At 39.3% G+C, this 27,753-nt stretch overlaps 2 protein-coding genes across 8 annotated transcripts in view; one reads left to right on the top strand and one right to left on the bottom strand.

Moving 5' to 3' along the window:
- Window positions 1-20,667, bottom strand: part of PFKM (phosphofructokinase, muscle) — a 38,732-nt gene extending 18,065 nt beyond the window's left edge. The window contains exons 1-3 of one of the 4 annotated variants that reach the window (XM_079140685.1): window positions 20,571-20,667; window positions 19,816-19,938; window positions 3,215-3,307 (exon numbers count right to left, since the gene is read on the bottom strand). In XM_079140685.1, coding sequence (XP_078996811.1) covers window positions 3,215-3,307; window positions 19,816-19,938; window positions 20,571-20,652 — 298 coding nt within the window. In that variant the 5' untranslated portion in view covers window positions 20,653-20,667. Of the gene's footprint in view, window positions 1-3,214; window positions 3,308-5,703; window positions 5,722-7,091; window positions 7,245-19,815; window positions 19,939-20,570 lie in introns of those variants that run through there. The other 3 variants (XM_079140686.1, XM_079140688.1, XM_079140687.1) reach the window with 3 other exon arrangements.
- A 136-nt stretch (window positions 20,668-20,803) lies between these two features.
- Window positions 20,804-27,753, top strand: part of SENP1 (SUMO specific peptidase 1) — a 47,259-nt gene continuing 40,309 nt past the window's right edge. Inside the window, exons 1-2 of one of the 4 annotated variants that reach the window (XM_079140691.1) lie at window positions 22,068-22,146; window positions 26,436-26,483. In XM_079140691.1, the coding sequence (XP_078996817.1) occupies window positions 26,480-26,483 (4 nt within the window). In that variant the 5' untranslated portion in view covers window positions 22,068-22,146; window positions 26,436-26,479. The other 3 variants (XM_079140692.1, XM_079140690.1, XM_079140693.1) reach the window with 3 other exon arrangements.

The raw sequence follows: 27,753 nt of genomic DNA, 5'->3' as shown, positions 1-27,753 counted from the left end.
CAGACTTGCCCTGGCTGTTTCATGTTGCCCTAAATAACTCTCTATGAGCAGCTGCCTGACTTATTAGAAGTAAGACGAAGGATAAGATTACAGGCACCAAACAGAAGGTATTCTGGGTACAGCCAGGAAAGGCTCTAGAGAACATTATAAGCACGTAGTTTGGAATCTCCAGTTACAGCCTATTGGGAAGAGGTTTAGGGGAGAAGAGCTATGGGTGATGGGGTCTCTATACAACTAAATAGAGGAAAAACTAATAAAGGATTTGGTCATAACTTTTTTTATTTTTTATTTTTTTCATAACTTTTTTAAAAGCTGATGTTATAGAAGTTTCTTTCTCCCTGAACTTTGAATAAAATTTTCTAAATTATAAGGAATAAATGTTTGTCAGATGTGAATTGCACTTTCTAATGAATATGTGACTAAAAATTATAAACTCTAGAATAGCAATCCAGAGAGGTAATGGGATCCCTGTTCCTATAAACCTTTAAAACTAGGATAATCATGCAATTGGAATGATTTGCCTGTCTGGAGATAGAGGGCTAGAGCAGATGTCTGAGGTCCTTTCCAGGGTCAGGATGTGCTGATGTGAGCCTACCACTGGTACAAGGGATTGAATCCACTGAGCTACATTCCCAGCTTCACCACCACCACCCCTGCCCCCACCATTTTTTTTTTTTTTTTTTTTCTTTTCGTTTTTTGAAACAGGGTCTTGCCAAATTGTCCAGGTTGACCTGGAACTTGGAATTCTCCTGCCTCAGCCTGCTGAGTAGCTGGGATTATAGGCATGTGCCAGTGTACCTGAGCATATGCTGATTTCATTAGGCTAAAAGCGGCATGGTTTAGGAAGGTTGGAGCCTTTCTCTTTCCTGGGTTGGAAAGGAATTATAATTTGGTATTTAATCAGTCCAGCATCACAGAAATCTTGGGTTTTTTGGTTTTTTTTGGTTTTTTTTTCCTGCAGTGCTGGGGATTGAACCCAGGGCCTTGTGCTTATGAGGCAAGCACTCTACCAACTGAGCTATATTCCCAGCCTGAAATCTTGGCTTTTGAGTCTAGGATGTCTGATCATTTCTCTACTTCTCTCCTTCTAGCTTTGCTGAGCTCAGAGAATGACAGAGTTGTATCCTCTGTGGAGTTTATAGAGTCAATTTCACTTTCCCAGGTGGTTCAGAGTCTCTAGGGAAAAAAAAAAAAAAAAATTTCTCCCTAGGAGAAATGCCCATCAAATTTATCTCTGGACAGGCCACTTCTATAGTGGAGCTGTGCCTTCAGCAGGGACCTCTTGGCTGTGTTTTCCACCATGCCTCCTTGCCTTCCTAGAATGTTATTTTCTACATCTCTCCATCCCTGTGGACATGTTCTTGTGATGTTATGTGGATTCACAGATGAGATATCTCCTATACTCTATCTATTTCAGAGTCTCACAGGTCTTGGCTCAGCTAAGCCCTCCAGAAGTGAGATTATTCTTCACTGGAGAATGCTCCACTGAAAGATGACCCTTCCCTTATAGCAGGCAAGTCATCCATAGAATAAGAGATTTTCACTGCTTGGGATCAGAAGCTGATAGGGTCTGTGCTTAGATTTAAATTAAATTCTAGGCTTCCATTTTGTTTTTCTCTCTCTCTCTTTTCCTCTCCAAAAAGTTCTTTTCCTTCATCATTTCATATTGTGTGTGTCACATAAAATTTTTAGCAGGTTCTCTCTTGTCCTTATCTGACAACCTAACAACCTGTACCTAACTAACACAGGATTAGCTTTCAAGAGTTTTGAAGATCTCAGTACCAGAACGGGGTTCTGCCAACAGAGAAGAGAGAAGTGACAGAAACCAGGCCAGCAGTCTCTTCAACTCTACGAGGACTCTGCATTTCTAATCTGGTCAGTTTCTAAACTCAGGCCATGCCCTCCCCCCTCAGTTTCTTCATTCCAGAATTCTCTGATTCACGACATGTATCACAATTATAACTAAACATTAGCTTAAAATATATTCAAAGTCTAGCTTTACTAATTTACTAATAAGAAATATCCTAAAAAGCAAAGATTGTCTTTTTCTTGGATGCATTCTTAGTGCCTATCATCCTGTTTGACACAGAGTAGACGCTCAAAAATTCATTTCTATTAACATTACATTTTTGATGTGTCAGCTACTCTTCTAAACACTGCATTTAAATAAAGGGATCAGCTTCTTGAAACTATCTTTTCCCTGAAGTTTTCCCTGATTAATCCAGTCAGGGTCCGTCATTTCTCATATAAGTGGATTCCACTTAACTTAAGGCACACACTTGTTCTTTCTTATGTGCCTTTACATAAGAACTGCCATAATACATAACATCTTTTCTCATTAAACTGCATGTTCTCGAAGGAAACCAACTTCTTCACAATGGACTCTACACAAATTGGGCACTTAGCACACCAGGAAAGTCTAGGTTCAGTGGCATAAAAAAGGAGTAGACTGGCTGAAATCCCTTTCTTTAGTCTATCACTGTATCCATGTCCTGGTAACCCTTTCAAAGAGATTCTGCCCCTCTTCAATGTATAATAAACTAGAATATATAAGAAGATCAAATTGAAAAGCATTTTTAAAAAAAAATCACACCACCTCTGATAAATACCTGATTTTTATAAGACTAGCTTTCTTGGACTCAGCCCACAGAAGGGTTATCTCTGGTTCTGTTTACTGCCCTTCCATCCCCCAGTGGTTCTGCACTTATTAACTGCTGCCATTCCCATTTGGTCAAGGACTAAAGGAATGTAAAGGGAGGAAAAGTCAGGGAAAACAGTGCTGACTGGCTCTGGTTAGTGCAGGAACTCTCCAGATATCAGAGTAAATACCTGAGGGTCTATCTGAGGCCCAAGAAATACCAACTCTGAGTCTTTTCCCTTTTCTACTCTTTCCCAAGTTCTTGAAATGAATCCACTTTTTGCCTTCTCAACAATTTTATCTCTTTAGTCTCTTTCCATTGTTGCTTGAGAAAACACCAATTTAGGTACTAAAGGATCAAAATGGCCCCAAATCTTCAGAGAAACTTGGAAAGAAGTTTTTTGAAGATTTGGATAAATAAAAGTAGAGCAAACAAAATCAAAATATACTTGGGGACTTAGATCTGACAGAGATTTTAGGAAAGCCAAGAATTCCAGTATGAACATACAGTTCTATTCTACAGGTTAAGGGAATCAAGAAATTCCAGGGGACTATATTTTGCCCCCTCCTCCTTACCTTGGGCATCTCCACCAGAGGTTAACACGGCAATGGCTTTGCCAATCCCCAGGGTTTTGGCAGCATGGTGCTCTTCATGGGTCATGATCCACTCTAGAATTTAAGACAATGGTCAGTTAAGACACAGTTGAATCAAGGTGCAAGTCACTCAAGAACTATCTCTATTAGACTGCCTAGAGCCACCCAGTCAGGCTCTTCCACTACACTAAGGCTATGCTATGCTATGCAGCCTGGGAGCTTTGGATTTCTTCCAGAGGAGCGCCACACCCTTGCAGAGTGACAAGCTGAAATGTCACAGTAATCAAGCCCAAGACTGCAGAAGTCCTGGCTAATCCCTTCTTCTTCCCTCTCACCCCGATGGAACCTATTTGGAGAATAAGATAAGGTCAGGGAAAAGGTCAGTTAACTGAACAGAAATGAGAAAGGAGGTAGGAAAGCTGAGTTAGCCTTGATAAAAAGGATTTCTAAAACGGATTCCTCTCTTTTAATGAAAGAATTGTAGTAAAGGGTAGGAATCAGATGAAGTTTGGGTTGCAGACTGAGAACTAGCAATGTAGAAGCAGTAAAGCAAGGATAAATTGACTAATGGTTAAGCTTTGGGTTGAATGTTATGGAACTGACTGACTGGAGCAGGCCCGGATGATGTGGAATTGACAGTAGAGTCTGAGGTTATACATTCATATTGGAAATTCTACAAATTAATGGTGTCAGACTCAGGAATAGTTAGGGACTTTCTATGGCTCTTCCCATCCTTCTCAGGCTCAGCCTCCTGAGCATCTCTTGATCTTTCATCTTCAGGCTTTGACCCTTCAACTATCAAATGGGAAAGCTAACACAAAAATCACTGCCACATACACACAGATATGTACATGTGTCATGGGTACGCCTTCACAGTTTTATTTTTAGGAATTATATCTCTTAAAGGAGCACATAAGACATACTTTTCTATCTGTAAAATGCCAATAGAATCATCACTCTCAGTTATCCAGGTTAAAACCTGTTATTTTAAAAACATATCTCCTGCTGGGTACAGTGGCACATGCCTGTAATCCCAGCAGCTCAGGAGGCTGAAGCAGAAGGATCACATTTTCAAAACCAGACTCAGCAAGGCCCTAAGCAACTTAGTGAGACCCTGCTTCAAAATAAAAATTAAAAAGGGTCTGGTACAGTGGTACACATCTATAATCCCAGTGGCTTGAGAGGCTGAGGTAGGAAGATCTCGAGTACAAAATCAGCCTCAGCAAAAGTGAGGTGCTAAGCAACTCAGTGAGACCCTGTCTCTAAATAAAATACAAAACAGGGCTGGAGATGTGGCTCAAAGGTTGAGTGCCCCTGAGTTCAATCCCAGGCATGCCCCCGCAAAAAAATATATATATATATTAAAAAGGGCTGGAACTGTGACTCAGTGGTTAAATGCTCCTCAGTTCAATCCCTGGTATCAAACAAACAAACAAAAAACCAAAAAACACATCTCCTCTCTTCCTCTCAGAATCAAAATAGTCACCAAATCTTATTATTCTCCCTTCTTATTATCTTCCATATCCATCCCCTCATTTCTATCCTTGCTGCCTCTTTCTACCTGAATTACTTACTAAAACAGCTGATATCTCTCTGCCTGTTTCCTTCTTCATTTTATCAGAAACACAAATTTTCATCAGAAAGTCGCAGGCCCCTAAAGTTTTCAATGGGACGAGGATTCATGTACAGGAAGAACTATCAGGGCAGCTCATGTTTCTGCTCTGTGCCTGGGGAAATCAGGGTAGCTGCTTATAGAGACATAGTTCACATAAACACACAGATCACAGATGTCAATAAAATACATGCAGTGAGACACATATGAAGACAGACATAAAGACACATAGCCTTATAAGAAACAAATTAATAAACATGCTACACAATTGGCACTGACAAGTCAAGTTCAAACCTCTAGCATTGGCATTCAAAGTTCCTATGATCTAGTTCCCCTACCTATGGCTTCAATCTTTGCACCCATGGAGCTTCTGTTTCATTGTCATCTGAATGTTGCATTACTTGTCCCCACTGTTGTCCCCATCCCTTGTCCAGGGTACCCTGACCCTTTCCACAGATCTATATTCCACTTCATCACTTATGACCAGTCCTAGTTTTACTCTTACTAACCTGCTAAACCTTACTGATAACCAAAGGTTCCGGAAGGCTTCTTTTTATACTCCTCTAAATCACATACTGTCCAGAACTGGATCGCTCAATTTGCACTTAAATATACCACTTTAGTGGCATTTTAATTACTTCTTCTGTACTAAAAAGAGGGTTGGACTAGATTAAGGGACAGCAAACTACAGCCTGTAGCCAAATCTTGCCACTCTCCTGTTTTTAAATGGCAGCAAACTATGAAAGGTCTTTTTTTTTTTTTTTTTTTTAAGTTTTAAATGGTTGCAAAAGATATCTCATGACATGTGAAAAATATAAGAAATTCAAATTTCAGCGTTGCTGGGCATAGTTGTGCACACCTGTAGTCCTAGCTGCTAGGGAGGCTGAGGCAGAAGAATTGCTTGAACCCAAGATGTCAAGGTCAACCTAGGCAACATACAGAGACCCCATGTGGAAAAAAATGAATAAATAAACTCAGTGTCCATACTACCTTCTGTCCATACTACCTTCATTCATTCACATATTATCTATAATTGCTTCTTTGCTGCAACCACAGAATAGATATTGCAGCAGAGATCCACCTGCCTCAAAGCCTAAAATACTATCTGGCCTTTAACAGAAAAGGCTTGCAGATCACTGGAGAGATGACAGCTAAAGTCACTTTCCCTAACTCGTCTGAAAATTCTCCAGAACAGGGATCATATTCATTTTTTAAAACCCTCCCACAGCCTACCAAAGTCTAGTGAAATCTGTGCAAATGACAGGAGCTTAAGAAATGTTGAAAGCATTAATGGGCTGGTGCAATACAAGAAATACAATTATATGAAAAATTAAAAGTAACCCTGGATACAGATACACCTCCATATTCTCTCTACTCCTAAAAACACACTCACCCAACTATTATGAAATCATGTAGTACAAATGGTGAAAGGTTCACAAACATGAATAGAGGCACTATCTTATTTAGACAGAATGTTAACATTAAAATTCCTGCTGATCTTGGAAAAGACTAAGTGGCTGGAGCAAATAGAAACACAAACATTTAGAACAAAATAGAAGACATCTGAATATGCTCATCTCTTTTCCGTAATGTTTTCTTCTAATTCACTCTTGGAGCGCATCACAGTGATAGAAGGCTCATCACAGGTAGAAACCCATACAAGGATCTTCCACCCAGGGAGGTGACTGGGGGAGAGAATTCACCATAACTAGAAGGTTAGGAGCTCTGACCTGTAAACAACTCACATTTTTCTCCTGAATCTCTAAGACAGTTAAGAGAGGCACAGGACACAGAAATACATGCAGACTCATACATAAGCATCCTTTATAGACCCACAGTGACACCCATGTAGACAATCACAGATATTATGTATATGTGTGTGTACACACACACACACACACACACACACACACATGCATGTGTATATAAGCACTGTGGGAGCGGGCAGGAATGCAAAGAGACAGCATCATAGGTGTCCCAATTTGAATTGGAAGAATGCCAAGTAAGAGATCAGGCGGCCAAGGGCAACGCTGCCGGACACCCCAGCCCTCGCCTGCTCCGCCATCCCCAATTCCAGGGAAACGAACTGAGCATGCAAGTGGAGGGAGATTAACCAAGGAGCTGGTATTCATCACTGCCCGGTACCCATCCCCCCTCGGTTCCGGCTTCCGATGCCTATCACTTCTTGGTGTCCCTCTGCTCCTTTCAGTTCTCCCCACCGCTTCCTCCCAGCACGTTCACTCCCACCTCAACTCGGCTTTTTTCTTTGCTCTTCACCCAAGGCCTCCCTCTTGCCTTTTAGTCTTAGCTCTCCTCGCTCGCTGCTTTCTTGCAGATTGTCCTTGGGGAAAGGGGGAGGGGAGCTTGGCGAACACGGGGAGGAGCCAGGTGGAGGCAGCAGGGCGGGGGGAAAGAGGGGAGGCTTCCCAACCTCCACTAACAGATGCAGACAAGGAGGCTCCGCCTCCCCCTGCTTTCCTCTCTCCTCCTCTTCCTCCTCCCCCTAAGAACTGTGCTCAGAAATGGCAGCAGCTTAGTTTCTTGATTCCTCAAAAGATCCTGAGGACCTCATATACATCTTGGGAGCCATTGACTCCTGTACCTAGCGGGAATCAGAAAGTATTTAATTGCTTCTCTTGTGTTTAGCACAGTCAACTTTTTCCTGCCCACACTGCCTGAGACTTTGCACTCAAACATCTTCAGCAACTGATAATAAAACCGCCCCTCTGGCCCTATCCCACCTCTATCACTCTTCCAGCAAACATTTATTCGGAGTCTGTGTGCCAGGTTTTGTCTTGGGTGATGAGAGATGAAAAGACAAACGGAATAGAGTCCCTGCCTTTGAGAAACATTGACTACTGGCATTTTCTATAGAATAACTTTAAAACTCCATCAATATTTGCATTACCTTTCTCACAGAAAATATGAAATTTCAGCTAACTTATTCACAAGGAAGTACCAAGAGGCAAGAAAGCTGCTGTGATAGCCCCTTTCAAAGGCTGTAGTAGGAAGGGTGCAGGATTCTGGTAGTCTGCAAGTGAAGTATGTCTGTGGGACTCGGTAAAAAGAATCCACCCTGGGAACGTGGTTCACATGCTCCAGGAGCAAGAAATGCATCCCTTACTCAGATCTTGTTCTCTCCATCCCTTACTCTGCTCTATGTCTTTGTTTCAATGCCTCTCCCCGGTCATCTCTGTTCTTGCTTTTGCTACAATCCTTCCTTGTGCTTACTTTTGCTTCTGCTCCTACATATTCTGACTGCAAGCAATAAGAATGAAAGTGAATAGAAGATAAAACCATTTGACTACAAAAAGTAAAAACTTTTGTGTTGCAAATAATACCATCAAGAAAGTGAAAGGCAGGGTGAGGTGGCACCTGTAATCCCAACAATTTGGGAGGCTCTGTCCAAAGGTTTACCAACTCAAATTCAAGGCCTGCCTCAGTGACTTAGTAAGACCCTATCTCAAAAGAAAAAAAAAAAAAATTAAAAGGCCTTGGGATGTAGCTTGGCATCCCTGGGTTTCACTCCCCAGGGTGTGTGTGTGTGGGGGGGCAGAGTGGGTGATGTAGTGAGGGGATGACTTTTCAAGAAAATGAAAAGACTTTTTTCCAGAATGGAAGAGATTATTTGCAAATCATGTACCTGATAAAGGTCTGGTATCTAGAATCTATAAAGAACTCTTGAAACTCAATAATGAAAAGGCAATAACCCAATTACATAAAGGACAAAAGATCTGGACACATCGCCACAGAAGATGTACAGATGGCAAATAAGCATACATAAAGATGTTTGACATCATATGTCATTAGGGAATGGCAAATTAAAACAGTGAGATACTCTTAACAGAATGGCTAAAATTTAAAATAATAAAAAGTCTAACAATATCAAATGCTGAAGAGGATGCAAAGCAACAAGAATTCTCATTTATTGTCGGTGGAATGAACAATGATACAGTCATTTTTTAGAAGACAGCTTGACAAACTTTTGACAGTTTCTTACAAAATGAAACATAATATTATCATATGATCAAGTAATTTTTTTTTTTTTTTTTTTTTTTTTTTTGGTACTGGGGATTGAACCCAGGAGTTCTCTACCACTGAGCTACATCCTCAGCCCTTTTTATTTTACTTTTTAAAATTTTGAGACAGGGTCTCAATAAGTTGTCGGGCTAGTCAAATTTGTGATCCTCCCCATTCAGTCTCCCAATCAACTTGGATTACAGGAGAGCCACTATACCCGGCTGCAATAGTATCCTTATTTTCCCTAATAAATTGAAAATTATGTCTATACAAAAGTTTATAGCAGGTTTATTCATAATTACCAAAACTAGAAGAAACCAAGATGTCCCTCAAAAGGTAAACGGATAAAGAAACCATGGTACATGTATACAATGAAGTATTATTCAACAATAAAAAAATGACTTATCCACCAGGCACGGTCGTGCACGCCTATAATTCCAGCAGCTGGGGAGGCTGAGGCAGGAGAATCTCTAGTACAAAGCCAGCCTCAACGAAAGCAAGGCAATAAGCAACTCAGTGAGACCCTGTCTCTAAATAAAATACAAAATAAGGTTGGGGATATGGCTCAGTGGTTGACTGTCTCTAAGTTCAATTCCTGGTACCCCTGCTCCCAAAAAAAGAAACGACCTACCCAAACCATGAAGACATGGAGGGACCTTAAGTGCATATTGCTTAGTGAAACATGGCAATCTAAAAAAGCCATATACTGTTTGATTCCAATTATCTGGCATTCTAAAAAAGGCAAAACTATGAAGACAATAAAAAAAGACCAGTGGTTATCTGGGGCTTGGTATAGAAAAAGCAGGATGAATAGGTAGAGCAAAGGATATTTTTAGACATAAAACTCTTGTGTATGATGGCAACATGACATTATGCATTTGTCAAAACTCAGAACCACACAACATAAAGGATGAAACCTAATATAAATTATTGACTTTAGTGAATAATAATGTATCAATACTGGTTCATTAATTGAAAGAAATGCAATGCAAGATATGAATAATAGAGGAAACTGAGCAGAATGGAGAGAAGGTACATGGGAACCCTCTGTTTTGTATGATAATTTTCTGTAAGTCTAAAATTGCTTTCAAAAATTAGGTCTATAAAGCTAAGAACAGATATTCTGATAAGTGAAGTATCAAATTAAATTGTGATATTTAAAAAAACAAAAATATGAGCAAAGGTTTAGATAGATATTTTTCTAAAGAAGACATATAATGGCCAATAAGCACATGATCATTAGCCATTAGAGAAGTACAAATCAAACCACTTCAGGGCTGGGGATGTGGTTCAGTAGTTAAGTGCCCCTGGGTTCAATCACCAGTACCAAAAACAAAACAAAACAAAACAAAAAAAAGAACCACTTTATCTGAAGTGGTGATACCATTTCATATCCATTAGGATGACTATTATTAAAAAAGAAAATAAAAACAAAAGAACAAGTTTTAGTTGGGGGTGGGAGTCCTAGAAAAAGAGAATTTTCTTAGAAATACTTAAGCCTTTCTTATGGTCATCAGTGAATTTTCCAAACTTGAAGATGTTAGTATATGAAAATTAAACTAGTAAAAAAAAAAAAAAAATAGAGAGTAACTGACAAAAGAAATCCTTCATACTAGGAAATGGCTGTAAATACCTTTCTGATAAGAATCTTACAAAATTCTTATTATTCATTCATTTGTACATTCAACAAATACTTATTGAACATTCATTAGATGTCAGTCACTGTGCAGGGTACTGAGCTATAATAAGCTTTCATAGAGTATATACTCCAGAGGGACTATTAAAGGTCCATGGGAAGCTTACAGTTCATTGGACCTGGAATATAATTGAAGAAATCAGTGAACCCACTAACACCTGTAATATATCAAATTCTTAAGACAGGAACATGTTAGGATAAATGAAGTAAAAAGAAAAAGCAAGCCAAGTGAGGTGGTGCATGCCTGTAATCCCAGTGGCTGGGGAGGCTGAGGCAGGAGGATCTCGAGTTCAAAGTCAGCCTCAATAACTTAGGCAGGTGATAAGCAACTCAGTGAGACCCTGTCTCTAAATAAAACACAAAATAGGGCTGGGGATGTGGCTCAGTGGTCAAGCACCCCTGAGTTCAATCCCCAGTACCCCTCCCTGCCCCCACAAAAAAAGAAAAAAAGGATGTGAGTAGTAAGAATGTGGTAGTGTTTATGAAATACTATTTAAGGAAAAGACACAAATGGATACAAATATTCCAGCACTAGAGAAGTGGATATGATGAAACAGGGATAGCTCATTACAAAATGGATTTTCCTTCATTTTATTCCTAAACTCCTGGAAAATGCATTTTCCTTTTTTCCTAATTTTTTGTTCATCAACTTTTAATTTTTTTTTACATTTTTATTGGTGCATTATAGTTGTACATAATGATGGAATTTGTTGTTACATATTTGTATATGCACACAATATAACAATATAATTGGCCAGTATCACTCCCCAAAATTTTCTCCCTCCCTCCCCAACAACTTTTAAACTTTAAATATAATTTCCCAGGAATCTTAACAACTTGGAAGAAGCACTTTAGCTAGCTATGGTTGACTTAGCAATTAAAATTTGGCTTTATAATTTGATGGGGGATCAGTAATGGAGAGAATGTTTGATATCTAGGCAGCTCTAAAAACTATGGTGTATATTCAGCCCCCTTGAATGGAGAGGCTGAGAAGTATTCCTTAGGGCAGGGTGTTAGCCCAAGAAGCCTACAAGTGAACACAGAGTAATGACCAATGAAAAGTGTGCTGAGGAAGAGATCTAAACATTGTCATGCAAACTAGGGTGCCTTTAAATAAAGTGTCAGGAGAAAGTACACAGTTCAGCAGAACAGAAGACCACAGATCACAAGAGCAAAGCAGCAAGTTAGATAGGCAAAGAGGTAGTGTTAACAATTTCTCAAGGCAACCATCTGAACCAATAACTAGAATAATTGATCCTGAGATTTTTCATTGCAGATATGGTTTAATAGGACTACAAAAGGATGCTCTGGACCCTTCCTCCAGATGAGAAAGCTGAAAGTTCCTGTATTTACACTGAAGATGAGCCTAGGGCCCTATGATAGGTTTCTCAAGAGGGCATGTGTCTATTCCAGTGACTGAAGTACAGGAGTTGCTAGAAAGTTAGGACTTTGTCGAAACTATATTTGTCCAAAACGTATTCATCTTTCTTCAGTTGTTAAGTCTTGTAGTTAGAATTCAGAATTTAGGGGAGCTGGACCTGGCAGGGAGTGAGAGGAAAAAACAAAAGGATTGAATGAATAATTGAACATATCAGGTGGTCAGTTGGAGCCTGAGGTCATGAGACAAAAGTCCACCATTCTTTACACCTTCAAGTATCTGGTGGTGGCCTTTCTGTTTTCAGCATGTCATGTACACAGAGGAGAGCCAAATGATATCTTACCTTATGCCATACTCCAGTACCCAGCAATGGAAGGCATATTCTTTACACTGACGCTCAGGGCACAGGAAAACATTTAGAAGGCCCTGTTAGGTTTTTCAGAGCTATCCAGGTGTCAGCCAGCTATTCAGATGTGAGGTCCAGGTAAATAGTAGGGGTTGGGGGGAATTGTAATAACTATGAAAGAAAGCATTCTGGAGGAGATAAGTATAAGATGTTTAAAGAGAATTTTCCAGAAGCCAAATAAGGTAGAGCACTTGTGTACAGAAGCTGACATACTTTAAACTACTTGGCTTCTATTCTGTGTCTGACCTGTGTATATGTGTTGTAGATAGGCAAATGAAGATATGGAGAGCTTTGGACAATCCCCTCCATACTAGGATACAACTAGACATTACTGCCAGGGTGTCGAGTAGTTCATGTACATTAGAAGATCTTTTTGACAATGATCACCAGAGCCTGACATAATAGGATGTTATGTGCCATACCCATGAGTCCATTTACTAACACAAGGATGGTATCATGACTTGGAATGGACACAGATCTATATTAAGACCACTGTGGTGAGAAGATGCTGATAATGTTAGAGATAGTATGCCAGGACATTTCAGAATAAGTATGGCAGTCACCCAGATACGATTCTAATCCAAGAGAAAAAGCATATAGGTATTGCAGTTTTCATGTTTCCATTCAACAAATACTGAATACCTAATGCATGTTAGGCACTATTTCAGTCTCAAGTGGATTCCAAATTGGAATAAAAGAACAAACGAAATGAAATTCTGTATGTCCTCATGGAGCTTACACACTAGTGAGCAAGGCACATAATAAAGTAGTGGTGAGTGCTATGAAGAAAACTAAAGAAGGGCAAAGACACAAAATGACAGGATACTATCTTAAGCAGGGTGGCCCGAAAAACTTCACTGAAGAAATGACATTTAAGAAGAGTTCTGAATAATGAAAGGGGAAAAACATGCTAAGTAAGATCGAGGGGGACGGCATTAAGGAAGAATAACAAATGCAAAGATCTGAGGCAATGACAAGTTAGGAGCATCATATCGGAGGACCACCAAGATTCTCTGGCTTAGAATCACATTTGTAAATGGATTACAGTAACTAGGTGGATTGTTGTGAAACAATTGTAGCAATTAGGTACAGTTCTCTTTCTGGGTTGAAACAAATATTTGGCTCACTCATTCCAAATACAACCCCTGGGTCTCATGTAGTCCTTACCTAACAGGGTGTGTATTGCCTCCTTTCCCCAACTAGAATGTAAATTCCATGAGGACAGACCCTGGGTATAGGCATAAAAGCACTGTCTATGTTAGAGAGTCACTCTAGCTGGGATAGGGTGACCCCTGGAGACAAAGAAGCTTCCACCAGTCACTAATAGTAAAGTTTCTGATATTCTACCTCACTTGGCCTGGGTAGACTGAATTTCTCCATGGGTTTTAGTTGATTTAAGATAATGGTTCTCAGTTCCAGTCTAGCAGAATCAGCATGATTTGAAAACTGATTGGAAATTCAAGTTCTTGGGCCATACCTGATTCTTACTGAATCAAAAATTCTGGGAATGGAGTGTAGCAATGTGTTTTAATAATTCCCCTAAGGTAAGTCTGACACAAGATAAAGTTTAAAAGTCATTTTTGCCAGATATGGTGGCACATGCCTACTATAATCCCAGCTACTCAGGAGGCTGATGCACAAGTCTGACGCCAATCTGGGCAATTTAATGAGAGCTTGTCCTAAGATAAAAATTTAAAAAGGGACTGAGGATGTAGCTCAGTGGCTAGCATGTGAGAGGGCTCGGGTACAATCCCCCATCCCAGTACCAAAAACAGTACCTGTGAAGGTCCAAAATCACCATCACTTGAAGAATGACTCTATAAACCTTGAAAACTTGGATTGTCCCTATGGAGTTATTTACACTTACTAGGATCAACATAGAAAAGAGAGCTCAGGAAAGCAGTTATGGGCAGCAAGATGAACCCCATAGGTTGAAGGCCAATCTTAATTAGGGTAGAGGAAAACAAACCTATCAGCTAAAATACATAGCCACAATTGGGATCAGATAAACTTCTTCTTTCCTTAAAAAATAAGATTTTAGGAATATCATATAGAGAAGACAATCACCATCTAATAATCTTAGAACCCTTCCACTTCTGATCTGCTAACACCTCATCAAGCATAATATGGAAGATTTAGTTGTCTAGAACTTGACCAAGGAATATACCTCTAAGTTCTTAAGTACATTTCCCTGGCTGATTGAGAGGTGATTTGATTTGGGACTACTCAGAGTGGGGTGAACCAATATATCAAGTATGTGTCCCTTAATAATGGGGATATATTTTGAGAAATGTATTGTTAGGGGTTTTTGTCATTGTACAAACATCATAAAGTACACTTACTTTAACCTGGATGATAGAGCCTACAACCCACCTAGTTAGGTGGTATAGCCTATTACTCCTAGGCCACAAACCTGTACAGTATGTTACCATACTGGATATTGTAGATAACTACAACCATGTTAAGTATTTGTGTATGTAAACATATCCAAACATAGAAAACGCACAGTAAAAATAGGAGGTGATATAACTAGGACTCAGAGGCTGCTTTTGCTAAAAACACTGCTCTTCACTTGGACCTACAAATGTAAAAAGTATAGCATCTCTGTATCCATTTTGCTCTGAGGCACCCTGGATTCCAGAAATAACAAATGTGATTGATAAAACATCTTGCAATGAGTTGAAACTACCCTGAAGGCAACAGCATTTTTTTTTTTTTTTATCACTACCTGACCACAGGTAATTATCAACCAGACTGTAGTTTGAGCAAGACTATTTAACTATATGTATTTCTGGGTCCCCTTGTCTATGCAATCTGGAAACTTATGTCAGTACCCCTGAAGACAGGGTTAAAGAGGCTCATTTTCAAAAAAAAAAAAAGCTCATTTTCACAGCATATGAATTAAAGTTTCCTTGGTACCATTATTTTTTCCATTTGATTTTTTGGGCAAATGGCCAGACCTGTTTTGTTGGAACCACATAATTCATTGTTGTTGTTGTTGTTCGTTTGCTTGTTTTTTTGGTACTGAGAATTGAATCCAGGGCCTTTAACCACTGAGTTACATCCCCAACCCTTTTTTATTTTTTTTATGTTAAGATAGGGTCTCGCTAAGTTTCTTAAGACTTCATTAAGTTGCTGAGGCTGGCTTTGAACTTGCGATTCTCCTGCTTCAGCTTCCCAAGCCATTGGGATTATAGATGTGTATCACCATGTCTGCCTTGGTACAAGATTTCATATATATTAAAGTTCATTTCTATTAATCAGTGAAAGATGGGAGAAGTACTCCATAGGCCTAATGATATTCTTGCATATTCAATTATAAGAAGAGTAATTGTAAGAGGCTGTTTTCACCAATGACCTTCCCAATTCAGTTGACATTATAACAGCTCTAAGAGTTTTAGTTCCATGAAGATTTAAGTTCTGTGGAACAGATCCTGGAAGTCTGAGATTAAGATGTCAATGTTAAATGGTGACTGTTGAGATTAAGGAAATCTTCATAAAGGCAGAACTCCCACTGATTTTCCTTCAGCAAGAGTCCAGGTTCTTGGATTCCTACAACATAGAATATATATGGAAAGTCTTGTCTCTGAGGCAGAAAGCAAGTATACTTGCTTGGAAGGAAATTGGGCCATGGGTAACAGTCATAATCTCTACATACCAGCTGCACTGAAAATACTATGATAACTTTGCATCCTGGTCTGCACAAACCAGCCAGGTGTGGGTATAATTGTCAAAGGATCAGAAGGACAGCTGTGGGCATGGGTAATGCTGGTGAAAGGTGGTCTAGATAAGTGAAGAACACAATATTAACTTCTTATCTTCCAGGGAGAAGCAGTGACACAGAGGGCTGATGGGTGAAGCATTAATCCTCTGGAATGCTTTCCCATTTGCAGCTCAATAAGGAACAGTCATGGAGTCACTGGTTACCTAGGCTGCCTATCAGTGAAGCCCTTATGCATGAGGGAGGCTTTAGTCCTAGTGGGCAGTTGGACCTGCTGGACCAGAGTCTGACCCACAAAGCTGCCTGCTGCCCCTGAACTTTGATTCTGGAGGTTGTTGTCCTATGCTATCAGCTATCTTGACATTTTGTTTTGTTCTTGGTTTTTGCAGCTTAAATGAATAAAGTTTTATTTTATTTTTTCATGTAATAGGAAGTCTAGGAGTAACAAATCCAAGACTAGTGCAGACACTCAAGGAAACCACAGGGGAGGCCACGATCATTGTTACTTTTCTGCAGTGTCCTCCTTAGACTGTAGCTTTCATCTTCATGGTCACAAAATGGATCTTTTAGTACTAGGTACTTGATCTTGCAAATGAGAAGTAGGGGAAAGGGCAAAGAACAAAACATGCAGAGAAGAATTCAGGCAAGGAAGATGCTTTTCCTAGATGGTTAAGAGGGTTTTCTCAGAAATCCACACAATGACATCTGCTTATTTGTCAATGGTCAGAGTTTTGGGACATAGACTGTACTAGGCAAGAATATCTTTAAGAGATTATTAAAAACTGTATGCCTTACTAATCTGACAGGACCTGGATTCTTTTTATATGGGAGAAGATGAGAGTAGATGCTAGGAAAGCAACTAGAAGTATAAACCACTCTTGATTGGTCACACACATACCAAAAGATCCATGTAATGAAGACATTCTGCTCTGATCACCATATATTTGGATCAGAAACCAGTAACATACAAGTACTAAGAAATATCATGCCACCTAGTGTGTAACACTATTCTAAATATGCCATTGGTCAAACAAATTATCCAAAGGAAATGAAGACATTTCAAGAACGAAGCTATAATAAAAATACTATATACAAATTTTTTATGATACGGCACACGGTTTATTTATAGAAGCATAACCTTAAAAATAAAGACTAAAAATTAGTATTTAGTGCTTTCATGATAAATACAGTCCTATATTCATTGGAAAATCCCATTGAAGTTTTTCTCAGAGTGTGAATATTCTTGGGCACAAGTGAGGGAACCATGGCTGAAGTCATTTCCACATAGGGATTACTTGCAGTAAAACTTCTCATGTTTCCTGAAAGAACTCCTTAAGAGTTCTAGAAGAAAATTCTTTTAGTGTGACTGCTTACAAGATTCACAAAAACTGAGGGATTACTATAGAAAACAACTGAGGAATAACTGAGACTACTCTCATCCTCAGCAATATTAACATTCTGGGGCACATAATTATTTGATGTTGGGAGACTCCTATGCATTGCAGGATATATGGCAGCATTCCAGCTATCTTGGAATTCTAGCCACTTTTCTTTACAAAGGCTAGGGGCCAGGACAAAGGAATAAATGGTGAGGCCTGGGTGGCTCACTTCCTTGATTTTCCCACTACAGGACAAGATGGCTTATGTTAGGAGTTGAGACTGTACAGTCAGAAACCCAAATACATTGCTTGTCTCAATCACTGATGGGCAAGGAGTTGAAGAAAACAGCAGCTGCAGCTGCTTCCCTGCCAGGCATGAAACAAGAAACAACATGTGTTCCATTTTTCTTGAGGACTAGAGCTCAGTATCTGCATATAGAGCAAAGAGCAGGACACCCTGGAGGGAGTCCTTATGAATTTTTCAAGATGAGGATGTAGTTAAGTGGTAGGGAACAACTGGGTTCATTTCCCATAAAACAAACACACATATGTTAAGAAACAATTTAATTATTTCCAGCACCTCTGAAATAAATACCAATATTTATTCATACTTTTTTGAGCACTTACTATTGAAGTCATTGTACTAGACTCTGTAGATGAGAAAATGAACTAGACACTTCCCAAGTTCCCTAGGAGCTGATGATTAAGGAGAAGAAGGGAGATAATATAAGACAATGTGTAGTTAAGAACTTGATCACTTTGGTTCAAAATATTGAATTTCAGCTGGGCATGTTGGCACATGCCTGTAATTCCAACAACTTGGGAGGCTGAAGCAGGATGACATCAAGTTCAAGGTCAGCCTGGGTGACTAGGGAAACCCTCAGCAACTTAGCAAGACCCTGCCTCCAAATAAAAAAAGGGCCAGGAATTGAACCTGGTGGTTTTCTACTACTGACCTATATCCCCAGATTCCCTGTTTTATTTTTTATTTTGAGACAGGTCTCACTGATTCACTCACCCTGCCTTTAAACTTGCTATCCTCCCGTCCCACCCTCTTCAGTTGATGGAATTACAAGCATGCACCACCACGTCTGGCAAATTGTTAACTCCTTGAGGAAAACATTTTTGGTCCTTAATTTCTCCTGAAAGTATAAGGGAGTTGGGCTAAATAACCTCTAAGACATTTCCAAACTGTAAGCTAGTGGGACAATAATAATGATATGTATTACACAAGTTCTATAAAATTTCTATCATTTCTAGTGTATTACTGGGCATAAAGTGGAATTCAAGGCATATTTTCAGGGAACTGATTCCAATATAGATATATTTGAGAAGAAATGGATAGATGTTTTTCTGAAAGTTCACATAAATTACTTGTGAAATGAAAATTGTTTAAGATACATATGAGGATTAGGGTTGTAGCTCAGTGATGGAGCACTTACTTGCCTTGCATGTGTGAGAAACTGGGTACAATTCTCAGCACTGCATATAAATAAATAAAATAAAAACCCTAGACAACTAAAAATATTTTTAAAAATACATGAAACACTTCTTATTAAATGGATTCTTAAGGTGATTTTTTTACAGTATTTAAAAACTCCTTAATTTAATCAATTTTTAAGTTCCACACTTTTATATACCAAGGTTGTTGATAATAGGGTAAGCCAGATTAGAATCTTATAGTAATGAGAGAGCCAAGAGATTTAATATAGCTATGGTTTGGATATGGTTTAAGTGTGTCTCCCAAATGTTGGAAGGTTGATTCTCAGTGTGGGAATGTTAAGAGGTAGTGAAATCTTTAAAGGGTGGAGCCTGATAAAAAGTGATTAGGTCACTGGAAGCACTGCCCTGGTCAAACTATAGGTTCGTCAAGGACCTCAGGTGTTCCCATGACAAAGGGTTGTAATAAAATAGCTAGAATGGCCCCTCCCACTCTCTGGTTTTCTGTTTCACCTTGTGATCTCTCCCTTTCACACACACTCCTGCCACATCATCTCCATGATGTGATGCAGTGAAGGGAGCCCTCACTGTAGGCTGAAGAAATGATGCTGCCCAATCTTCAGCATTCAGTCTCCAAAACTGTGAGGTAAATAAACTTCTTTTCTTTATTCATTATGCAGCCTTAGGAATTTTGTTATCACAATAGAAAAATTACAAATAATGAGTAAAGCAAGCTATTCTTCATAGAAGTGTTCTTTTGCAGTTTCTGATTTTCTTCTCTCTCACATACATACACACACTTTCTCTTTTATGTCTTAACTCATACTTCATCTTTGATAGATCTACTCTAATTTATAACACTATATATAAACTTTTAATTTTCCAATATTCCTTTCCATATTCCTCCCCCTTATTGACCCACAAGCCTCACCAGTTTTGAAAATAGGTACGCCTCCCACGGTGTCTGGATCTTCCACAGTGCCTAGATTCTTCAAGCTATCTGTCTTTGCTGGTGGCTTTGGTATGAGCATGCGGGAGGTTGAAGCTTCACCAGCTGAGAAGCAAAAGCTCTAGGTTACCCTCAAGATGGGATTCAGAGAAGGGAGTGCTCCTTACTTTCTTTCATTTTCCCTAATGCTTTCATCTGTCTGTAGCCTTCTTTCCAATAAATTCAGTGGAAAATAAGAGAAGTGAAGGCTGTCCTCAACAACTATTTCACTTCGAAAAGATTCCATTTCTTTGACATAAAGGCAAATCTGAACACATTACTACTACTTTGAGCAAGGGCAGAAGAGAAGGTCACTTTGGGGAGAATGAATTTGATTTAGCCTACAGGTTTTGGAATGTCAATTATAATGGCAATTATGAATTCCACAGATAAGCCCAGACAAGTTTGAGTATTTCACAATGGACATGGATATCAAAACCTACTTCATCAGCTATAAATCTTATTTCCCTTAACTTCCAAGTCCTTCTTGTCTGTCTGGGCCCTATCCTGCACATACAAGTCAACTTCTTTCCTATCCTTATACATGGGAAAATGACTTGGTGACAAATATCATAATGGGAATGGAATAAACAAGGGCAACTGACTCCTTAAGTCTGTAAAGTTCATAGCCTGTATCGAGGCTCCTTGTGAGAGAACCCAACCCCTGTCACTGTAGTATGATCAGGAGACAATGATACCTGTTCCCTCAGAAGTCCTGACTAACCGGCGAGATTGAATCACACACATGAAAAATTTCAGATGAAATTCTTCTTTACGCATGGTTATTTCCTAGAAATAAATACAGAGTTTAATCCAAATGAATAGATCTGGAAGGATTAGGGTGTACATAACAAATGTGGACTACATATGCTCAATATTACTAGGTCTTAAGACTTGACATATAAAAATATCAGCAGATAGCCAAGCATGGTGGCCCACACTGTAACCTCAAATACTCAGGAAGCTGAGGTAGGAGGATCATAAGTTCATGCCCAGGCTGAGCAACTTGGGAGACCCTGCCTCAAAATAAAAACACAAAAAGGGCTGGGGATGTAGCCCAGTAACTGTTCCTCAAATGAACCTATGAGGTGATACAAATAATGTACTTTTATACATTTGATAGAGCAGGATCCTCTGAACTCAGCAAGCTCCTCCATTTCCCAGCTGCCGGAAATGGAAAGACTGGCAGTTTCCAGAGCCTTCCCTTAAAGACTGAACTCAGACTGTTGGCTGTCTTCTGGATCTAGAGTGCCTACCAAAAGCATTTCTCCAAGACTTATTACACATGACCTCCACCAGAGGCCAAACAAGTTGAGTGGCTTGGTAAACAGGTTAAATGAACAAACATTTTTCTTCCATTATTTGCTCTTTAAAAGCATGGCATAGACTACAGATTAATCTGTAACAGTGTAAGGGGGTCCCTCAGAAGTCAAGACTCCTGGGTCCTTCTTTCACTCTACCCAGAAAAGTAGATCTTTCTGGTGGGTCCAACTAGAGCTCACTGCCTGCATTTCAAACTCCTCCAAAGTGCAGGAAGGGTCTACATGTTGTCAAAATCTAACCTAAGTTGTCCCCAAGTTGCTTATTTTTTTTCCCTGAATCGTCCGTCAAGCAGGATGTGAATCAGCGTACAAGACTGCAAGTTAAGAAACTTGTTTCCTAGTCCTAGATCTGCCACACACTTTGTAACTTTGAGAAATAACTTCATTTCACTAAACAGACTAAATTATCTCCAATGGCCTCTACATACACTAACGTGCTGTGATTCTCAATAAGCTACAATATAGCCTGAGATCGACTTAAATCTCATATAAAAATACAGCAAATAGCTGCTATCTCTCAGAGAAGCCACAGGTCCCTGAACACCTAGGGCCACAAAGAGCTACCACAGAAACTTGAACTTAAGCAAAAATCGCCGTGCGGAACCAGAAAGCGGCGGGTACACGGGCCGAGGGAACACAGAAAAGCAAAGGACGAAGGACGCACTAACGGTATTCCGAGTACGAGAAAGAGAAAAAGCTCAGACTGAAAGGGCAACAGGGAAATTATGACTACAGCCTTAAACGATCCTTCGGTGTCTCCGGCCTCGCCACACCGCGCAGGCGTTCCACGGGTCCTTAGCTCTGCTCTTTGACCTCCTGCCCCACCCCCTCCTCGGCAGCCACCCAGCGCTCTTCCGGTGTTGTGAAGGCGGTTCCGGTTCGCGGCGGTTCCCGGGTTTTGCGTTCCGTGGCCGGCCGGAAACCCCTTTGCAAAGCAGCCGGTTCCGGTTCGGTGAGTGGCGGCGGGAAGCTGGGGGAGGGGTGAGGATGGAGGGAGCCTGGGCCCGGAGGCTGTGTCGGACCGGGCACGCTGGCCTAGGCTGGGACGGGCGGAAGCGAGGACCGCTGCGGGGACGGCGCTTTTCCCTCTGCCCCGCCCCCTGGGACCACCTCCCCTCCCCCCTGCTGTCCGGCGGCCGCGGTCTGGCCGGTGGCCGTTAGTTAGGCTTCCGGAGGCCGTTCTTTTAGGCCGGTTTCGCCTGAGCTACGGAGAAGCAGTCTCCCTGCAGTTAGAGCAGGCCGCATCTTAACGCCCGGCTCAACTTGTGGGGAAAAGGCTGTTTGGGATTCCGGGACTTTCCCGCCAGAGCAGGGTCTTCTCTCAAGGGAGAGCTGTTTTCACCGGGAAGCTCAGCTTTCTATCACACCTACTTCACCTCTCGCCTTCCGTGAGACCTGAATGATATTTCTCGGCTACTTCTGCGTCTCACGTAAACAATTCTCCAACTCTTTTTTACTCTGTGGTATCTCCTTGAGATGTGATATCGCTAGTGCCACCACCAGAAAGAGCGTCTGGACCCTCCTGCCCAGGTTATGAAAATCCCCTTAATTGCCACAGTTTGCTTACCTGGCTCATCGCCTCCCGGTAATTCCCTTAAACCGTCTCTTCTTGGTATACGCTAACGCGATCTCTGGATATATGCCGAGTGTCTCTTGTCTTGAGCTTGGTGATTTCTGTTTATCAGTGCCTCTGCAGTGTTTCCACTATCTTGTTGGCAATAACTTGCTCCTTTATCACTTTCAAGTCAGACTTGTTAAAGTTATTTCAGTTCACATTTGGTACACTTATTGTATTTGGAGTGGTGGTGATTCTTGTAAAATTCATATAAAGTCATATAGACTACCAACTTACTGTTCGATTTAGGGTCTTGGTTGTAATTGGATATTCTGAATGAAATACGTCACATCATTTCCTAAATCTTTATTTTTCATAAAAATTTGTTCTAAGGACTTGTGTTGAAATATAGATTATACTGACTTTGAAATTACAGTGAAACCTTAAGCATCTCACTAAAGCTCAATCCCTGAACCTTTCAGTTTCAGGGTTCCCCTCCCATCCCCTCCCAGTCCCTTTTAGGAAACGTCATTCATTTTTACCTGATTTCAGTTAATTAGTCCAACTGCAAAGATGGTTTCATATCACCTGTTTGATGAATTGAGTTGGAGTGGATGGTACACACACAAACAGGTTCTGCTACTTGTGGCTAAGGTGATGTAACTCCTGACTACTGCTTTGGCAATCCTTTTTTTCCCACTTACTTCCACATCTTTTACCAGTTGTACCAGTTTTACTGTCTTACTGAATCTGTTTATGGATTTGGCTTCCCTTACAGTGAGCTTCTCAGTGACAGGGACCAGTTATTCATCTTTGTGTCTCCAGTATCCTGCACTTAAGTGCATAATAAATGTATGTGTGTGAAAGAAGTTAAACATTTCCTGTTTAAGACTAGAATGTTAAGGTGGTTAAGGTTTTAGAGTCTAATTGGGAGAAACTACATACATAAATACTAAGGGGGAAACCTGAAACACATAATGATATAGTACAAAATGTATCATATTCATAATTGTTTTCCAGAGCTCAGGTTGATTCACATGGTTACTTCTACACCCTCCTCATATTACAAATTGTTCTAACTCCATTGTCCAATGCCTTGTCTCAATATAAATTTTCTGGTAACTTCGTCATAGCCCTAAACATTTTCTTTTATAATCACCTCTTTGTAGGTAAGCTTATAAATGTTTTACCACATTTGTTAATTTTTTGAATAGTCAGGACTTTTCATCTTTTTTTCCTTTCATATTTCCCATTACCTTGAGTTCAGGCACTAACTTGATTCACCTAAATAACTGTAATTGTTTATGTTCTTTCAGTAAATTGAATGAGCAATGTATACTAGGAAATGAATTATTAGAATAATTTTATTAAAAGAAAAAAATTGTTATCCTTGCAAGAATTTGGTGGCATCATAGGTTCCTGATCCAGCATTTCATGCAGAATCTTAGGGTAAATTATCTTTTCTTCCAATGTAATTGCTAAAGAAAGAACTGTAAGCACACTGAAGAAACTGGTTGTATTTGAATTAAAATGTAAATGTGACACTTTAACTATTAAAATTATGTCATTGTAGAGTCCCCAGAACTAGCTAGAGATTATTTTTAAAATGACAGTGTGAATCGTAGAATGAAGATATATGTTAATGAATGTGACGTTATATTATGTTTGAAATGTGCATTTACTGGGGAGTCAAGGATTTTGGTTTCCTGTCTTCCCTTTACCCGCTCTGTGATTTCAGACAAATCATTTAACCTCTCTGGATATAGTCTCTCAAATTCTTTGAATTTTTAATTTGTTTCCCTCTTCACATCATTCTTAGCAAAATGCAAGGGAGATCAACATGGAGTTGTTCTACTGGGCATTAGACTTTAAATTGCCATTCTTCTTTAAAAAAAAAAAAAAAAGTGGGGGGGGGGGGGGTAGTGATGGCAATTAAGAAGTGACCTGAAACAGTGAAACATGAAAAAAGGACTGCTGATTTATTTGTTGATATGATCCCCACCCCACCCCCCAATATGGAACCTAGGGAATTCTCTCTTTAAGAAGAAAGAAGGGTAAGAATAACCTAGAGAATTTCCAGATAGAAAACCTTTGTTAAGTTGAGCATTTGGAAATCTGTTTTTATATGAAAGCTAAATCTAAGGTCTAAACTCTTTGGGGATCCTCCTTGGCAAGCTTAGGTAATCAGCTGATTACTTTGCCTGGTCTAAAGCTCTGCCAAGGGGCTGGGGAGATAGCTCGGTTGGTAGAGTGCTTGCTTTGTAAGCACAAGGCCCTGGGTTCGATCCCCAGCACCCCCCCCCCCCCCCAAAAAAAAAAAAAAAAGTTCTGCCAAGAAAAATTCAAGCAGCCTTACTCTGCATTTGCACTTCTTGTTGTGACCACAAAGAATCCCTATTATCATTAACCAGTCTTCAAAATACGTTGAAGACCTAGGATTGTTGTGTATTTGATGAAGTGCTCAATCTTTTTAAAAATAAGGTGATAACATTATGAATAAATACAGGTGTGACTATTACCATCCCTGGTTTCCTCCACTGGGATATCTGCCAAAACATATGTGCCAAGGGTGTTTATTAACCTAGTTCCAAGTAGTTAAGCTCTTAAATTCCCTTTTTTTTCTGGAAAAAGTAGATAGAGAAGAAAGTAAGAAAAATCTCCTTATCTGTGGTTTCACTTTCTGCAGTTACCCATAGTCAGCTGTTTCGAAAATAATTAAATGAGCAATTCATATTTTGAGAGAGACATCACATTCATGTAGTTTTTTTATTATAGCATATTGTTCTAATTATCTATTTTATTATTGTTGTTAATCTATTACTAATCCCAATATACCCAATTTGTAAATTTCAGTCTAATTATATATTATATATACATACAAAGATTTTTGTATATATATATATGTAGATATGAAAAAATTGTATATGCAAGGTTCAATACTATCTATAATTTCAGGCATCTACTGGGGGTCTTGGAACATACCCCTTGCTGATAAAGGGGGACTCCAATATGAGTAAAGGGGCTTTGGTTTGTAGCAGTTTTTTTTTTTTTTTCCTTAACAGTGCTGGGGATTGAACCCAAGATCTTGCACATGCTAGGTGAGCACTCTGCCTCTGAGTTACATCCCCAACCCTGGTTTTTAGCAGTTTGATTGATAGGGGGTGAAAGGAGTACTTTGTATAATCTTAAAGTATTCCTTCATTGTCCTCAACAAATCAATAGCTCTGTATTTGATCACTGAGTAAGATGTATGGAAGGAGAAGCCTTAATAGGATCATTACAAGGTCTGACATTTGTTTATAAAATGGTTTAGCTTGAGGTAATAGAAAAAGCAATGGATTGGGAAGAATTTCTAAGAATTTCAGTGCAGTCACTGACTTTATGACTTTATGCAAACTACCCAATCTCCTGTGGGCGGACTGTCCCAACTTGCTTTTGCTTTAATATTCTATGATTCTTTGGGTTGTCTGTAATTGCTATTGATTGTAGCACAATTTCTAGAAATGTAGCACCTAGGGCCAATTTTATTTTCTATTCTCTTCCCATCAAGTCAACTCTCACAACCACTTTAGATTTTTCTCCATTAAAAACACAAAATTGACACTTCTGAATGACTTCCTGTTTTATAAGATGTTTCACTATGTAATGTTTGTTTTGTCTTTTTTTTTTTTTTTTTTTTTAAATAGGATTTTGTATCTTTGCTAAAGTCAGTGATGTGAAAAGACCTGACATGGGTAAGACTAACCATAAAGTACTCATTCAGTTGTTTTAGTTATTCTGATGAGTTAAGCTGGGCTGAAACAATTAGTTTTCCTGATATTTTCAATAGTTGTATCTTTGTGCATAATAATAATCTTAAGGTAAAACTTAATCCTAATTATGAAGTACTATATACCACACATAATTTTCTCTTGTTTAGAGAAAATTGTTTAGAGTCATTTGGGAGCATTCTCATTCATTGTATTGAAAAAAACAATCATACACTAGTAAATATTTGCTATGCTTACTGTGTGCCTGCTTTAAGTATTTAAAATGTTAATCCATTTTAAGTCTTTCGGTCACCTTGCAAGGATACCTAATAGTATCTACAAAATAGATACTTTCATTTTCTCTGTAAACAAGGAATACAAGACACATCTACTAAGAAACTTGCTTAGGGTTATGTATTATACAGGATAGAGCCAGAATTTAAATCACTCTAGTTCTAGAGACCTTATTCTTAATAATGCTATATTAAAATGCTTCTATGTGATAATTTGATTAAGATAAATATTTCATTTAGCTAGTGGTATTGAGAATTCATTGTGATTAGAACATTTTTCACTGTTTCACTTATAGTGTTTCATGTCTGTAAAAGAAATCCATGTAATGTCAGAAGTAATAGCCCATTTAGGAATAAGCTGAAAAATCTATACAGTAAGATCTTACAACATTTCATGTGTTCCTTTTAAATTCACATTGGCCTTTTCTCTACTTCTTTGTTTTCCTGTTGATTAGTCAGCCTTCTTTTGCTGGTTGGTTGTTTCCTTTCTTTCTCATTGCTGTTTTCAGTGTAAGTCATTAAGTTCCCTTAACTATCATTTGTTCCTGTTTTAACTCTTTTATAGTAATAAAGGTCTCAAAAATGTTTCTAAAGAAAGATTCTGCCATAATATTACAGTAATTGAACTGGTACCTGTTAAGAGCCATGTGAATAAATTAAACTTCTCAGAAAAAAATTTTCAGCTGGATTAATTTTTAAAGCACCTTTCTGAGTTAAAACAGGAAATAAACCAGTGTGGGCAGTGTTTGTTTCTGAGTGGTGAAACATCCCCTCTCTAATTAATTAATTAATATATGTATGTGATACTGGTGAACAGACCCAGGGGCCATGCATGCTAGGTGAGGGCACTATCAACTGAGCTACATCCCCAGCCCTCCAATTTATTTTTGAAGAAACAGGGTCTTAGTCTGTTGGCTAGGTTGGTCCTAAACTCCTGGGCTGAAAAGATACTCTTGTTTCTG

Source organism: Sciurus vulgaris (genome assembly GCF_902686455.1).
Source record: "Sciurus vulgaris genome assembly, chromosome: 5".
Lineage (NCBI taxonomy): Eukaryota > Metazoa > Chordata > Mammalia > Rodentia > Sciuridae > Sciurus > Sciurus vulgaris.
Note: the sequence above shows the minus strand (reverse complement) of the source record. Positions and strands in the feature narration are given on the sequence as shown.